We start from the raw sequence: 17,402 nt of genomic DNA on the forward strand, positions 1-17,402 counted from the left end.
GGTGAATCATGCTTTCTAATAATTTCTAGAAATATCCCGACTCTGCATTTTGTCACATTATAGAGATTAATGAATCTAACACATTCCTTGATGTAACTAGCTTCCTCATGCCATATGGCGGAGCAGAAAAAAAGCGATTCTTGCAGCCTGTAAAGAAAACCCTGTTAGCTACTGACTCAGTGTTGGGAGGTGTTAATAGTTAGCCTTGGGCTTCTCATGAAACTGTATTGAACTGTAAAATTTAAATTTGTCTAGACAGTACAGACTCTGACCTTGTATTCTCATGACTTGTTCTTTCTAAAGCAAGTCAGTCGCTTTCCAGCGTGGATGTACAGCCAACTCTGCTCAGGAGGCAGAATGTACCTTATCGCCTCAGGCAGAGACACACACACAGCCTTTCAGAGTAGGTGCACGACAGATTCACTCAAAGAAATCTTTATAACTCAAGACTGGCTGCTAGGTTTGGCAGATTAAACCCTGATCTGATCAAATGAGTATCAGTTATCTACAATGGTTTATCCACTTAATGAAGGGTTGTCTATGACGTGATTTGTTTGTATATTTACAGGGTATTTACTCGCATGACTTGCATGGAGTTATTGTCAATTGCATGCAAATGATCCTTTTCTTTTAAAAGCTTGAACTAATGACGGAGTATTAGAGCAGTGTTACAGAAAAATGAAACAGAGATTACAAGAATGAACTCATTGGGCGAAAAAAGTTGCAGTACATGAGAAAACCGTTCTAGTATTTCAAGAATAAAAATACACATTTTTGAGAATACAAGTCATACTTTTACGAGACAGAAGACATAATTTTAGCCGATTGTTAGTCTATTTGTAATTTTGAAGGAGAAGATCAGAAGAGTAGCTAACCTCCTTCTCTAAAATGAGGAATGTGAAACATCTGATCAAGTATGTACAGGTTTCATAAAAAGCTGAACTCTGAAAATATTGTGAAAAACATGAGTCTTCTCTGAAGGGGAATTTAAAAGGCAGCCTAATAGTTCCACCACATTTTTCTCATAAAATGACTTCAGATTTTAAGTCTTGCAGAATTATGACTTTATTCTCAAAATCTCTGGGTTTTCTTTTTTAATGCGGACCTAATACACAATGGTATTAACAACAGTATATACTAGCCAACAATACAGTTAATGGGTGTTATTTTATGTTTAAGTCAGAAAATACATAAAGGATTCAAAAGGCAGTCTGACAACTGTTGGACAGATTGCAATGACATTTTGCACAAATATTCCTGGTACCCGGAGGATAAATCCCCAAAAGTTTAATTGACATCCACTGACCTTCACCAAGCACCACCAGCACGTTAAAGTCCTCTTTCACCCTGTGACACATCTTAACTTCTACTGGGTGAATTGCACTTAAAATTTTGTCAAAGACTCATAGTCCTGAGAGGATGAATCATACTGACCCTTACTTTCCCTAAACATGTCACCACAAGGTTGCCTTTGATAATAAAAATACCAACAACTGCTTAGTGGATTGCCTTGAAATTTGGTGCTCCCTCCTTGCTGGAGAATATAAAGTTTGGTGATCTTCTGACATTGTATATAGAACCAACATTGACACCATTAAAGATTTCCATTTACAAGAACTTTCAAAACATTGGTTATTTTAAGCTATACTTAGTGCTTTTTGATATGTAGCAATAAAGGTGTTAGCAAGACGGAAAGGATGAGCAAAGTGAACTTTTTATAAAACAGTCTATTCACAGGTTTTGTACAATTTGAGACTTTTCCACCTGGTGTTCAATATAAACCCTCTTCAAGCCAAAGAATTCAATGTTTAGTTTCAGACAGTTTATCTTAAAGCTCCATTGGCACTTGATTGAATACCATCTTGAGTCATTATCTGCAACACTTAACAGTAAAGTCTTTGTATGCACTCTGGGCTGCTCAGGAATTATTTTAAAATGAACAGCTGGTGGATCATGGCTGTTACTTCACGATTAATGAGGCACAGGGTGTAGGACCGAAACATCACACACTCAGGATATAAAGAAAAACTTCTTATGGAGCTATGGAGACACGGTGAGGCTGTGATTGAAAAGTTAAGATAAGTCTGCTGTGTGACTGGGAGAAAAACTCCTTCGATTAATTTGTATATTACTGATATTAACGGTGAAGAAATCCCTTTCTACTGGCCTACGCTGATCGCTATAACATTATGACCACTTGCCTAATATTGTGTAGGCCCCCTTCTTGTAATGTCAGAGCCAAAACTCTCTGACCTGATGAGACATAGACTCCACTAAACCTCTTAAGGTGTGGGGCCTCCATGGATTAGACATGGACCACCATGTCCAATCCATGGAGGATTAGTAGCTCAGACCACCAGGTTAACCACCAGGTTATGTTCCTCATGCAAATCAGTGAGCCGTGGCCACCCAAAACCCTGTTGCAGTTTACCAGCTTTTCTTCTTGGACCACTTTTACGAGGTACTGTGGAAGCGAAAAAGCAGATGCATGGATTTCGTTGCTTCAACTAGGGGATTGCTCTGACATCACAACAGGATTGATTTGCATAAGCACACATGCAAAACTGCTCCCACTCCTAAATTGATTCTGCTTACTCCTATGCTATGGTGTTTTTGCTTTGGTTTTGCAGAGTCAAGTTGTCAAAGGCATAGATTATTTTAGAGTACTCACCAGGTTTGTTTTGGTGTTTTTCCGCCTCTGCATTGCACTACAACAGTCTGCACCCTCCCACTAAAGTGACATTCAAGCAGCGCCTCATTATCGCAGCACGTGTGGCCACTCAGATCACTGCATGGAAAAACAGGGCTAGAAATTAATTAATTAATTATTTTCAACTGAATTCAAACCCTTACTCAAAACAACTAGGACATGTTTTAAACAGCTGAAAACACCATTTCATGGGACCTTTTAATACACAAATTTATGTGGAAAACGTATGCCTTTGCGTCACTGCTATGATTTACAGACATATTGTTTGAATTTTTTGCTTCCTGAATTCTGCCGTCCCATTCCTATTTTTATTTTAGGGCTTTACGAAATAGGAAGTCGTACATTACTCTTTGTCCTCGCCTCCAACAACCCATGAAGATACCTTATCACAAATTTCTATATCTGGTATCTAGCCTCTTGACACCCCTTTCCTTTATGCAGCTAAGAATAAACAGGGAGTTCTCTTTTGTGGGAAGGCGGTTATCCTCCCTCCAGAAAACTTGATGGAATTTCCTCTGCTCACTGTCGCCAAATGCCCCATTAAAGCAGCAAAATGAGTGTGTGAGAGAACCCTACCAGAAAAAACGAACACCTTCAGCTGTTAGAGCAGGTCAGTGGCTGGTCACCAGATGATTCGGGGTCGGCTTCCTTTGGAGTCATATGTCATTCTTCTGTGCTGACTCAGCAAGCTGGGATTTAGGTTTACTAAGAGGCGTAGGCTTTTGTAATAACCATAAAAAAAAACTAAGACGGGTGGAGCTTACTCTGTTACAGATAATGTTGACTAAGATAGTGACACAGACACAACAATTACATTTGAAGTACTTTCCTGACATTGTCTGCTCTGGCAACCTCCTCCCATTTGGCAACCAAGTAGGATAAAACAGAGCATCAAAAAGGAGTCTGCATGTTTCATTTGGCTCATTTCTCACAGCAGTGGATGTTTCATCAGCTCACAAGGAGTGAACTGCCTGTTAAATGGTTGTTTTGTGACCAGTTCCTCAGAGACTGTCTTCATTAAGGCCAATAGTTGGCATTGTTGACCTTAAATATGAGACATTCACTGAAATCTCCCTCCTCTTACTGATATCCTCATTATGATGGGGACGTGCTGAATTGTTAACGCTGCATATCACAAGTCTCTGTGGAAAAGGGCAACTGGTATTAGGCCCAAGAGATAGAGGAGAGAGTGCAAAGACAAGCTGCACTGAGAAGTTAACGGCCCAGCAAGTACAAAGGGAGTTTTATGACGCTCACATAAAGTGTGAGGACAGGTATTTTTGGTGCTCAGCTGGGGTATAGCAGCTTCGCCTCACCTCAACAAGCAGAAACTCTCACACTCTTCTCCAGAAGTCTTCATGCTGGGTTCAGACTGTATTACACAACAATATTCTCCTCCTCATCGTGAGGATCAGACTGGCCCGACTTAACCTCTTGCATTCCTTGTGTATGATTTCACACACAGTATGATTTCCTCTTACATCTGTAATCCCAGATTGGTTCAGGTGAATTTGGTTTGTTTGATTTGGTGCATTAGTAAAACACACCGTATGTTACCTCTGGTCAATTGGCTAACATTTCAAGCTGAAGTGTTCATATTTAAGGGTTTAAATGGAGCTTTACATTATAGCATCATTAGGCTGTTTTTGACCAATAGGGGCTGCTAAGGTTACGAAACCAACACTCGGTCAACACAGCCGAGTATACCTATGATTAAATCGTATGGCTAATGAGCTAGGCAAGAGTTAACTGCTGAAAGAACTGATTAAACGTCATCACCCTTGCTAGTCGCCTGCATAATTACTTCTAGGTTGAACAAATAATTTATATTTGTTGGCCTGAAATGCTGGTCATCTATTGTGCCTAAGCTGTAGCGCAGCCACCCACACCTAGTTGGGGCTATAGCTCACTAATGCTATGATGCTCTACTACCCAGATGAAAACAAGCTGACACCGTGGTGAGATTTGGCAGTATATTGATCCAGAAAATGGAAACAAAGTTGTAAGCAATGTGTAACCAGGACAGGCATGTGGATGTTAACCTGCTAGGAGGTCTGTAGGCTGGTAGTTCTAGCTCTGCTAACCTTAGTCACATTCTGCAAACTAATATGAGATTGTTTTGACACTGTAATACTTTGTTAGATACATTTTTGCTCATTTATCTTTTTTTAGGATTTTTTTTTACCTATAGAGTATTTGGTTAGTTGGAATCTAAATTTCCATTTACAAAGTTGGACAAACTGACTCGTCTGAAGGTGAGAGACTCCAAAATTGAGCACAATTTATTGAAGACAGCTAAACACCAGACCACAGGGTCTGCGTGAAAATGATGCCGAATTGGTCTACCAAGTATGGCTAACAATAGCAGAGCTAGCACCAGTTCGGTCATCTTTAAGTAAATAATAATAATAAAGTTTTTTTTAATTAGTAGCATAAATAGATGGTAATATGAAGTGATATGATAAAATCAAAACATTAAAGCTCCTGTGAGGATTTTTTTTTTGCTGGTTATGAAACCCTGATGCCTCTTTTTGACCATAGAAAGCAAACAAAACCATCAACATTGATTATTTTTGTATAGTTATTTAAATGCCTATAAACACTGCTGTGGGGTAGGCATCAGATGAAGTTGTTTAAGAGTACCGGCCTAAACAGTCTTATTTACATTTTCCATGGCAAAGATTCAGAATGAGAAGTGTTTGACTGATGAACAAGCACCAGAATGAGGCACCATACTGACACCTTTACAGCACCTGAGCAGTAAAGAGGTTACATTAATAGGTTTGTCCACAGGGGTTGACAAAATGACAAAAAACAAATAGTACCAGGAGTTTTAAAAATCTGATATAAGAGAAAGTGCCACTAAGTAATGATCGCAAGTTTTTTTCGTTATAGATCTTAAGTCATGACAACTATATCATGCAACGTATCATGCTCAGTGATGACACAGTTCATCCCTGAGATGCTTAAAAGGGAGTAGATGTGTGAAGATGGAGAGACTCCTCTAGTGTTTTAACAGATGAATGGAGGTGGTCTGTGGGTGCAGTGTTTGGTGTCAGAGGTCATGTCAGAGGTTAGTAATGCAGGCTCCTCCCATCACAGATGACTGGACCTCTATTTACCACAACCACGAAACACACAGAACATCTGTGAGAGTTGAAGTGACCTCTGCAGCTATTGTTGTCACTGATGATGAGTAATGAAGACGCTGCAGGGTTTGTGCTGACAGTCCATTATTGTTTTATTCAACTTTAATGGAACTCAGAGTTTGATTCCTGTTTCTGACTAAGCGCAGAATACTCTGACTCACTCCTTTACGAGATACTGTGTTTGTTATAAGACTTTGTCTCATTTTGTCAAAATATTCCAGCTTCAGTGTGCTTCTTTTTTTCTTCATTTACACATTCACCTTTACAGCAAACGGAGGAAAAAAAAGATCTTCTTCAAAAATACTATTTCAAGAGATAAACTGAATTTTTTAAAGCTTAGTGCTGAAGGAGGAAGATGATGAACTTATCTGTCCAAGTCTGAATCTGATAATATTTGAAGTATACTGAACCATCATGCTGTGAAATCTTTCTTTCTTTTTTCTTTCTTTCTTTCTTTCTTTCTTTCTTTCTTTTAATTCTGTCCATCTTCCTTTCTGTCTTTTTATTTATTTATGCTTTCTTTCTTTCTTTCTTTCTTTCTTACTTTCTTATTCTTTCTCGTTTCATTTTTCTTTTTTAATTATGCCTTCTTTCTTTCTTTCATTTTCTTTCTTTCTCTGTCTTACTTCCGTTCTCTCATCCTATCTTTTTCTTTCTTCTGTCTCGTTTCTTTCTTTATTCTTATCTTTCCTTTGTCCTTTATTATTCTCACTTTATTTATTTCTTCTCTTGATTTATTAGTTTCTGTCATTTTTTTCTTTTTGCATCTTATTTCCTGTCTTTCTTTCTTTCTTTCTTTCTTTTTCTTTCTTTCTCTGTCTCACTTCTGTTCTCTCTCTCTTCCTTTCTTTTTCTTTCTTCCTTCTCGTTTCTTTCTTTATTATCTTTATTTTGTCCTTTATTTATTCTCACTTTCTTGCTTCTCTTCATTTGTTAGTTTCTGTCATTTTTTCTTTTTGCATCTTTTTTTCTTTACTTTTGATCTTTCTTTCATTTTTCTTTCCATCTTTCTTTCCTTAATAATCAGATGTTGAGCACTTTAAATATTCTTGAAGGATTTCAGACGTGTTATTATCCTGCTCTGCACCCTCCTGATAGATAAGGTTCTTTTCACACAGGTAGTTAAATTGACTCTTGTTTCTCTCCCTCTTTGCTGCTTGTTTTAAGTTCAGTGTTGCTTTCACTAAAGCATCTTCACTCTATCCTCACTGCGCTCCATAAAACACAAAGTCTAACACCTCAGCAGCATTTCAGCAGCTAATTACCCGCCTGATACACGAACAGGACAACGGATACATGGAAATGTCATTCAGAGTAAGTCCTAAAGCCACACGCTGACGTTTTGTTTCCCTCTGGCAGAAAAACAAAGGCCAGCTCTTCTCAGTGTGCCGGCTGAATACCTGGAAATGTCTCTCTGAGTGGTGAAGTGACGTTCAGGAACACTTCAAGTAGTCAGAGCTTTGAAAACAATGAACAAATGAAATATTTACTGTAATGTGTTTTACACATTGGTGGTCCCAGCAGTGGGCACAGACAGATTTGCTGTTACATATCAACTGAAATGAAAAACCAGCTTATTCTGGCTCTTAAAAATGATTTAAAGAAGTTTAGAAGGGTCAAGGGATGTTTTTCTTTGAAATCCCTGCAAACACTAAATTATTAACACCAGCTATGGTCCTTTATATTCTTGATACTTTGACCATGGGGTCGAGAGCCTTCAGCCGCTCTGCCACTCGCCTCTGGAACTCTCTCCCCCCAGGATTTACAAAATTCCACCTCTCCCACCACCTTCAAATCCCGCCTCAAAACTCACCTTTTCTGCCAAGCATACTCACTTTAATCTGTCTTTATGGGACTGGAATGCCTTCCCCTCGCCTTTCATTTTATTAGTATTGGATTGTTATTCTGTTGTATTTATGTATTCATTTATTGTTGAGCGTCTTTACAATATTGGTATGCTGTAAGGTGACCTTGAGTGTCCAGAAAGGCACCTATAAATTAAATGTATTATTATTATTATTATTATTATTATTATTATTATTATTATTATAAAAATAATCTTATTTGTGTGAAGACTTTTTGTACACTTGCATGATAATGTTTGAAATAACCATGCTAATAAATCCTGGTGTTAAAGCGTTGCTAAAAGGTAATGAAGTGCTTCTCTTTGTGAAAATATGAACACTCACTAACTGATTTTTATGTTTTTTGTGCAGGTTCGTCGTGGGAGAAATCCATCAGACAAATCGGCTTTGAGAGGTTAGATGATGATGTATTCAACACTTTCAAACTAATGCAACGCTTAAATGGTATTAGCTAAAATTTTGACAATAACTCAAATAAAATTAATTCAAGTTTCTGTTTTTAACAAACAGCATCAACAGTGTTTAATTGATTTCAGATTACATTTTCCCGGAAGAGAAATTGAAGCGGCTAAGATTGAAAAGTGCAGCTTCTATTTATTAACAAAACACTCAGAATAATTCAATACCACAAAATATCTAAATTAACGATGATAATGATGATGACGATGGCGGTCAACAAAAATATTCAAACTCACTCACCCTCTTTGTATGCCGCCTGCCACACAACTGAAAAGGTAGACAAAAGGTAAACCACACCCATGGACCCAAAACCGTAAATGAAGTCGACCCTAAAAGGAAATAATCATGATTAACAAACAAGACACGAAAATCAACATTATGGCTCCTACAGATATGAATCAGCCCCATCACTGTTTGTTAAACCGAGGGTCAAAAATATGATAACTTCTACACAATGCAAAGACAAACATGCTTATTAAAAGTAAGAATGTTTTAAATCTAGCAGTCAGAGACCAGACATGTAGCTCTCTCTGTGTTTACAACAAGCAGGTTGTGTTGTTTGTGCAAAGTGTCCTAAATATAGCAACACAAGTAAACACCACTCTTTGCATTGAGCAATGCTGGCTCCTCCTCCAACATGCTTTATGAACCGTAACCTGTCCCTGTGTGGATTCTTGATGAACAGTAAACCTAGTTAAGCCTGACAATCAGCTGACAGGACGATACTTCAAAGCTTCTGCTGCCGTGTTTGTCTCCTCACACCCTCGTGATCGTGTTAGATGTGGTTTCCTAAGTACGGGAATGTCCAAACTCAGCCACATCCTTTTTCCAGTACTCAACAGCCTTTGGTGGATAGTGAACTGTAAGTGGCGGAAGTAGAGCCATAAACATTTTATCCCGCCTGCATTTACCTGTTTGTGTCGAGGATCATATACAGTGTATACAATGTTTACAGCTGCATTTTCTGCCTGAGCGGATGCTGACTTCTCCTCACTGGCACTCCTGTGGAGGAGAATGCAGCATATTAGTCAGATGTGTAATAAAGTCAGAGACTTCACAGCTGTTTTATGCTTTTTCACACAGACAGATCTTCTGTTTCCTCAAGCCTGACCTTTCCAAATCCTCCAATCACACCAAATATTTAGATGGTTGAGGACAGGTTTTATCGTCTCTTTATTTGTAGTTTGTCGCTGAAGCCTTATGAGTAATTTGGCCTGCGACTCGAGGCGGGACAGGTCTTAGCACGGCTGATGTTTTTGTAATCCTCTTGCATGATAAACAAAGGGAAAGAAGCATCCATTAAAGTTGCTGGCTCAACCTTGACTGGCTCTGACCGTTTCCATCTCTTTCATCCGTGTTAGGATGCACAAAGCCTCACAACAATAAAGCACATGGAAAAAGACGTCCTTGATGAGAGTGAAGTCACCAACAGGAGCCCAAGGCCCAACCATTTATCTGAGTGTGCGTTTTCCACCGGCTTTGTTAGCACCCTCTTTTTGACTTGTTAACTTTTATAAGCTTGTATCCATTCAAGGCCAGAATAAGATTAAAATGACCGGTGGCTTTATAGCTCCCTCCAAACACTTGGTCGGCTTTTCCCCTGCTGCAGAATTACCAGTACTTTTTGTTTATTGTAAACAGTTTAACTGCAGTCGGAGCTCAGCATGAAATGTAAAGAACACACTTTGCCGCCCAAACACAGGATAGGGAGTGATTGTTGTAAAACTGAAATAGAAAATTGGTGTGGATGATAAAAGTCAGTTTTAAAGGTTTTGAAACCTGTTAGCCATTTTAAGGACAATTTTTATTTGCTTTAATTGTAAAACGCAATCATGACACCTCATAAAGCCTGTCCTCAGGCAGAAGCAACACATCCCAGTGGTTCCTTCAAAGCCTGAAGTCATGGCAACAGCCGCCCGCCACTGTTAAGCTTCCTGTTTGAACAACCCTTTTGGTATTTAGTTTGAGGCGAGCAGACTAATCAAATGACAAAAGTTACAAAAGCCTTGTTTGCTTCCAGGGAACCTCAAGACTCTAAACATTGTCATATTTAGTGGATTTAATGAAAAACACACTCACACTTGACCAAAGCTGGAGTGAATATCATTCATTTATGGCTTAATATGATCCGCACACAGTGTTTGTTGTTACAGATTTCAACAAGCATCAACACACCAAAGAAAAATACAAAATATGACTAATTTGAATCCTTCAACTTTTGTAAAGACAACTAATAGTGATCCCCGCTTCATAGGGAACAATGGATGCAATTTTCAAGGGAGTAAACAAGTTTTTTCCTAATTTGATTTAAAAAAAACAAAAAAAACACAAAACCCCATGACTGTGTTTGACTGGAATTACACTCACACTGAAATCCAGCCAGCCAGATTTCATTAAAATGGGTGGTACTCCATATAAAAGCTGAAGCAATCAACACAGTGAACATATTAAAAGAACAGCTGAGTTGTGGAAAAATGCAGATTCCCATGCATTCATGTGAGCAGGTATTGTTTTCAGAGCGGTATAATCACTGCTATATTATATAGCAGTGATTATATATGTTATATCTGCTCTTATGGGGATTACATCCTAGGAAAATAATGCTCAGTGACAACTCATGCAAGCGTATGCAGTTTCTTTTAAAGAGACTATTCCAGGCTGTGTTTGGCAGCCACAGACACATGAAGACTGAGACAGACAGTGAGTGATACGTGACAAATCGCCCCAGCCACATTCACTCACACGACAACGCAGTCATTTCTGGGCCTTGTCCAAGTGAACTCCACAAGAAACCACAAGTCCTGGGGTTTCTTAGAAAAACTGTTTCATATTAAAAGTGATCATCCATGGACAGTTCAGATTGTTGTACTCCAGCCCATTTTCCATCACTAGCTTTTGATCCCAGCTTGCGAGATTGCTCCAAATCCCAATTTTGGGGACGTATTGGAATTGATTCCTCTTACAGTAAACGAGCGTCTGCTCTCTGTCAACACGTATCCTTTTGTATTTGTGTTTGTCTTCAGCGTGATTGGTGCAGATGCAGGCAACGGCATCCGAGTGTTCATCCCTGACATCGGCATGTTCGTGGTGGGATTGGCCATCTGGCTGCTGTGTCGTAGTCTGGTCCAGAAGAGGCCGCCTGAGGACATGGCCCAGTACAACACAGACTTTGACGCAGAGGAACAAGTGGGTTTCATTTATGATGACATGTAATGTCCTATCTGTCTGTCTTTAAGCTTCTTTGTATATATTTCTATTACACTTATCTATTTTATGGCTTCATTTATTGTATTGCATTTATCTGTTTTCCTACTTTTATCTCTTTTATTGTTTTTATCTCTTTTATTGTTTTTATCTCTTTTAAAGTCTTAAATCATCTCTTAAATCAGTTCATGTTGTTGTTGGGTTACTGTGTTTATTTGTTTTTTGTGTTGTTCGGGTGACCTCCCCTGGTTGGGTTTTCTTGTTGTTTGGTTTTATGTTGTCTAAGTTATCTTGTTGATTGAGTTTTTCTGTGTTTTGTTTTCTTCTACTTTGTTCATATGTGTGCCTTTGCTTGCATTTCAGAGCACTTTGTAATCCCCCCACTTTAAAAGTTGATCAATAGATTAAGTTATAGTGACAAATTTACACATTGATACATCTATCATCAACCAACTTTTATTTATTTCCATGTGTATCCATTGGTCGTAATAATAATAATATTAATCAATTAAGCAGTATCAAGGCAGTGAAAGCAAACAGACAGTAAAACCAACAGACATATGAAAATAGAGGTCAAACATTAAAAATCTGAATAAAATAAAACAGTAAAAGCTTCTTTCATAGGTGTGTAGCTTGGATTGCTCACTAGTTGAAATTTTGATCGAAACTGATTGGTAGAAGCTCTTGCATGGAGATATCTGTGCATAGAGATCAATAAATCTCCTTTGCTTACTGAAAAGACAGACTCTACATTTTTAGGAGGAATTTGTAAATGGAGAGAAGAAAGTAAGAGAGCCTGAATTAAGGGGATAGGTTTCCCTGATGTCAAGATAAAACCGAAAACAGTGAATTAATAATGTGAAACAACACATTTCTTATTGAGATATTAACTGTGTACAAACTGATTTTATTATCCATAATAAATGTATTCTCATAATTTTGATGATGTTGATGATGATGGATAAACCTTCCCTACACTGTAGGTGGTCCCATATGGCATTGTAAACATATGTAAACAAACTCATTTCATATTTCTGGACAAACAAAGGAAAAAAGGAATACGATCATGCCATCATTTCCAGACCACAGTCATGATGACTGGCAGGTATGCAAACAAGTTAAAACAGCTCAGATTAAATTCTTAATCCTCACAATGGTTTGTATCTGCTGAAGCGTCCACTGAAGACTGCTGTCCTTTTAGCTCATGAACTGAAGGTAGCTGGGTTCGTGTAACTTGCTCCCTGCGAGTGTTGATGACTTGGAATACAGCCCTCATCTGCTGGCAAGTTGTACTCTCTCTTTATGACTTAGTGTTGATTAAATCCACATTCACTTTCACTTCTACTGTGCTGCTCATGCTGGCACAGATGGAACTGCTTCCCATTACTGAGAAGAAACACCAGGAATCCACTTGAAGATCCTGCATTGTGTTCAAGCTTTTATTCTGGCCAGTGAGCCATCGCAGCTGAAATAAGTGTTTGTGGGAGCAGAAGTTTTACCAGCTGCTTCTCTTCTTTGTTCATTACCTTTTGTGTTCTGTTGAAGTCACAGAGAATGGCTTATTAGTCATTATGTCTCTGTTTTATTGCCTGAAGGAAAAAAGGGACACAAAGTTGGGTAGAAGGAGCAGCCAAGAAAGAAGTGGCTCCTTTAAATCCTAAATGAGAAGTGGAAAACATCTGCAAGGAGTTGCTTAAATATGTCAAGCAGCCACATAGACCACATGTATGTTTAAATAAGCTGTGCTACATGCTAAACATGCCCAAACACACCCTCACTGGGAGGGGTTGTTGTGCAACAGCTACCTGTTAGGAAAGAGTTTTCAGCACCATGGAGAGCTCAGACCTTCAGCCTTCATGATAATTCATCTTTGAAATATAATGTGTCACTTTCCACCAACCCTCAAGGAGGAAGAGGAGAAGCTGAGCCTGGACGACAACATCCTGCTCGAGGAAGACTTTGAGGCAGGGTACGAGGCAGAGGAGGATGAAGAAGATGAGGAGCTGGATGAAGAGGAAGAAGAGGAAGAAGAGGAGGAGGAGGCGAAAGAGAGCACCAAGATGAAGATCCTGCGGATTGTTGCGCAGGTTGCATCCAAAGTGAAGGAGGTTATCGGGAACTTGATCACCACTGCCGGGCAGGTGGTGGTCACCATCTTGTTGGGCATGACAGGTGAGCAGGTTTGCATGCTGTACGATGAATCAGAATGATCTTATAGAATTACCACAGCAAAATTGTTAGTGAAGTTAGTCAACAACTCAACAGAAACAGATGACATAAATTAGAGTATTTTGGTACTTTCAAAAGACTGAGTAAAATTATTAAAAGGCAACACTGCAAGGAACACAGAGGTGCATCTCTCTTAGTGAGTAAACTGCTGTTATCATGTGGTAGCTTCATGAAAGCAGAGAAATAAAAGTAATCTTATTCAACTTAAGTTTAGAAAATGTGGATAATATTCTCAGCTTTTTTTTACTTCTTGAAACCAAATTAGTAATGAAATTAATGAGTATTGAAAATAATCTGTGTGTAAATGTACAACTATCCATCTCACAAACTCACTTATTTTAGATGTAGGAAATTTGATGCAGATGAAGGGAAAAGTTGTAAAATTCTCCACATTTTGAAGAAAACTAAAAAGGCAAAAGAAGTAAACATTTTGAATTATGTACTTTTAATGTCTCATTGTGATAATTTTCTTCTGGGGATACAAATGTATCTTGCAACCATTTGTCAAGGACGAATGGTTCAGAACAAGTCCTTTAAGGTGTACTTAAAACATCTGTTTTAGTAGTGTTGGAGAGGTGTAATGAATACAAAAGTTACAACATGCGAAACAAGGTTTGTGGCTAACAAACAAATCATTTTCCCCGGTAGCTGCTATTTTGTGATTTAAATGTAATGTGACATCCACAAAGGCAGAGGGTTTCATGTTATCCTCATCAGAAAATCAAACCACTGATCTCTGACTTTGTCTCCACTTTTTTCCACTTTCTCTTTTTCTTGTGTTTCAGGCGTCATGCTGCCCTCGTTGACCTCCGCTGTTTACTTCTTCATCTTCTTGTTCCTGGGCACCTGGTGGTCCCTCCGTCGGACCTTTGACACACTCCTTTTCAGCTGCATGTGCGTACTGATGGCCATCTTTAGTGCTGGACACCTCATTGTCCTCTACCTCTACCAGTTCCAGTTCTTCCAGGAGTCCATTTCACCAACCGACAGCTACATCAGGTCAGAGAAACAGACACAGTCAAATCATAGAGACATTTAAAATCCTGTGTGCTACCTTGTATGTTTTATATTTGTTATGATGTGAGGTTAATTTGTATTTGGTGCAAGGGTCAAATCATGATGAGGCTGCAGAAAAATCCCCCAAAAATGTATGTTAACTTTTTTTTTTAAGTGCCATTTAAATTTAAGGATGAATATCAAACTGTCTCCCACACCTCAGGAAAAAAAGTCTTGATCTAGTGAAAGTAAAACTTATCTGTGATACATCTCTTGTGTCTTCGATTACTGGTAAACATAAATAGAACAAGCCCACACTTTGGATGTCTGGCTCCTTAATAATATGAAAATACATGAAGCGATGATAGCACTCAGCACTCAGAGATCCTTTGACTCAATGTTATTTATTGGGCCCAAGGCAAGTTTGTTTAAAGGATAATAAATATTTACTATTGTTACAAACAAGAAGGAAAAGGCAAACGCAGCTGGAAGGGGATACTGTATATCTAAATCTACTCACAGCACATCAATATCAGCAGCAGAGCTTTTAGGCTCTTCACTACGACAGAGTTGTTTTATTATGCATGAGAAAGGAGACAATCAGCTGTCTGTGGCTGCAGCGGTGAAACGTTGTGGTTGGAGTAAAGCCACATCGTTGCACATCTTGCCAACATACGTTAGTCACAGCTGGGATGAATACAGACTCTGTAGCTGAAAGAACCTCAACTCAGTAAGCTCATTGTGTTTGAGTTGACAACCTGAATGCAAAGAAGGATTTCTTTATTTACTCATTTAAAAATTACATTTGAAGGCTACCACCCAGGACATAACAGGGACTTTCTGCAACGCCAGCAAAGATGGAACATTTAGCTGCAGGATATGCATCAAAGTTCTGATTTAAACAAAAAAGAAAACATTAATACAATAAATGTATTTATTTCAACCTTTATGAAAGACACATGCTGCCAAATGGGTCACAAAAACAGAGAGAAACAGTCCTCCATGTTTTGACCTGTTTTTAATGGTGTTCTATGTCAGTATTAGGAGATAATAAAACTTGATCTGTCACTCAATTAAGATTTCAAACCGTGATTGATCTCTGAATTTCAAAAAATGTATTGTGATGAATTGTATTTTTAATTGCATGGAGAGAATTCCATTATTTTGCATTTCAAAACTGTTTTAAAGACTATATTGACAACATAAAGCAATTATTTCTATTGTCTTGATTTAGGAATCAAATAACTGCTCTAAATTTAACTTTATGATCTTGACTTTTACATTTATTATTCAAACAAAAGCTGCCCTGCTGCACCGGTGCGGTCTGAATTTATCACACGCTGTTAACTTCTTTGATTTAGTTTTATCCACACATCTTTGACAGTATGCAAACTCCAAAACAGTGCTCTGCTTTGTGATGTGACTGCTGACATATCATTGATTAGCTGCACCTGCATACTTAGCTCGTTGATGGTATATATATCAATTTAGTGATATTTTAATTCAGTTTGACACAAAGTGCATATTTCTTTTGACTTGTCTGAATTTTGACTGGACCAAAATCACATTCAGATTGATGCGTTACACTGACAGCCCTTAATAAAACTTGATTAATTAGTTTGGATTAAAATATGCACATAATTTAACAATAAAGCGATGAATTGAGAATTCAAAATATTTATAATATTGTTGTTGTATAGAATATAATGTAAGAGAATATGTACAAAAGGCAGAAACGACCAAAGTATATGTATTAATAGGTATCTTTCACATTGATAAAATACTTTTAAATAGATACAGTTATTTAAAATTAGCCCAATACATACTGTTGTAAGTGTAAACTGGTGCCACTGGTAAAAAAAACCTAATCAGGATTTAGTTGCCTGACATTCTGACCCCTAAACAGAGACAGATGATCAATGATTGAAACAAAAGTATTTAAAACAGAAACCGTCTCAAAAATAATTGACACCATGTTGCTGCTCGGTTGTTTAATGAACTCGCAGCACCTTATCTGCATCCTTAAATCATGCTGCCTTTTAAACATCACCAGCAGCACTTTAGCCGTTGTCTCACTGTAGCTTTTGTCTCGGTGCCCTTGGTGTTGGAGGGTTTTATTGATCTCACAGTTTCTCATTTGAAAGCTGTGCTGCTGTGTGTCAGGAGTGAGGCTATTTACAGCTATGTTTAGCTGAAACTGCCTTGGACAAACCTTGTGTCCTCTCCATCGCTCTCCAGGTTCAGATGGCTGATAAGATGTGATTACAGTGCTGCGTTGATGGGTTTCTAGTTAGAAAACACTCATTAGAATGAATGGACTCTTTTCACACCATCTGCACACTCAGTAATAGTCTATTAAAACTATGCATGCTGCTCTACACTTAGTACTGGTAATATCCCTTTGGAGCACCAAATCCTTGGTCTGCTCACCTTTAGTAGGTTAGCTAACCATAACTAATCAAAGTTTACAAAGTTTTGTCTTTATATAATTATAAGGTAGCTACAAATCAGAATATATGCACACTTTGGAAAGTGCCACATCTTTACAACATTTGGCACTGGTGCTCATGGGAAATGTTCATTCAATCTTCATTCTTCAATAATAATACCGACTTTTTTCAAAGGGGTCACCACTTCATTTCTTAAGGCAGAAAATTTTGACTTTTTACTACCTTAAAAAACCTGAACACCTCTATCCCTTCTGATGGGTTAAATACTTGAAAAGTAAAAAACCGGATACTCACATTTCTGTCAGAAATCTCATCGATTCAGAAAAAGAAAATTAATCTC

The 17,402-nt window shown here is 38.2% G+C and overlaps 1 protein-coding gene across 1 annotated transcript in view; it reads left to right on the plus strand.

The window, feature by feature from the left end:
• The window catches only part of LOC117826919 (piezo-type mechanosensitive ion channel component 2), a 100,246-nt gene that overhangs the window by 19,538 nt on the left and 63,306 nt on the right, over window positions 1-17,402 (plus strand). Inside the window, 4 exon segments of the mRNA XM_034703341.1 lie at window positions 8,076-8,118; window positions 11,207-11,369; window positions 13,295-13,559; window positions 14,402-14,615. Of these exon segments, the coding sequence (XP_034559232.1) occupies window positions 8,076-8,118; window positions 11,207-11,369; window positions 13,295-13,559; window positions 14,402-14,615 (685 nt within the window).

The sequence above is a fragment of the Notolabrus celidotus genome, chromosome 15, assembly GCF_009762535.1.
Source record: "Notolabrus celidotus isolate fNotCel1 chromosome 15, fNotCel1.pri, whole genome shotgun sequence".
NCBI classification, from domain to species: Eukaryota; Metazoa; Chordata; class Actinopteri; order Labriformes; family Labridae; genus Notolabrus; species Notolabrus celidotus.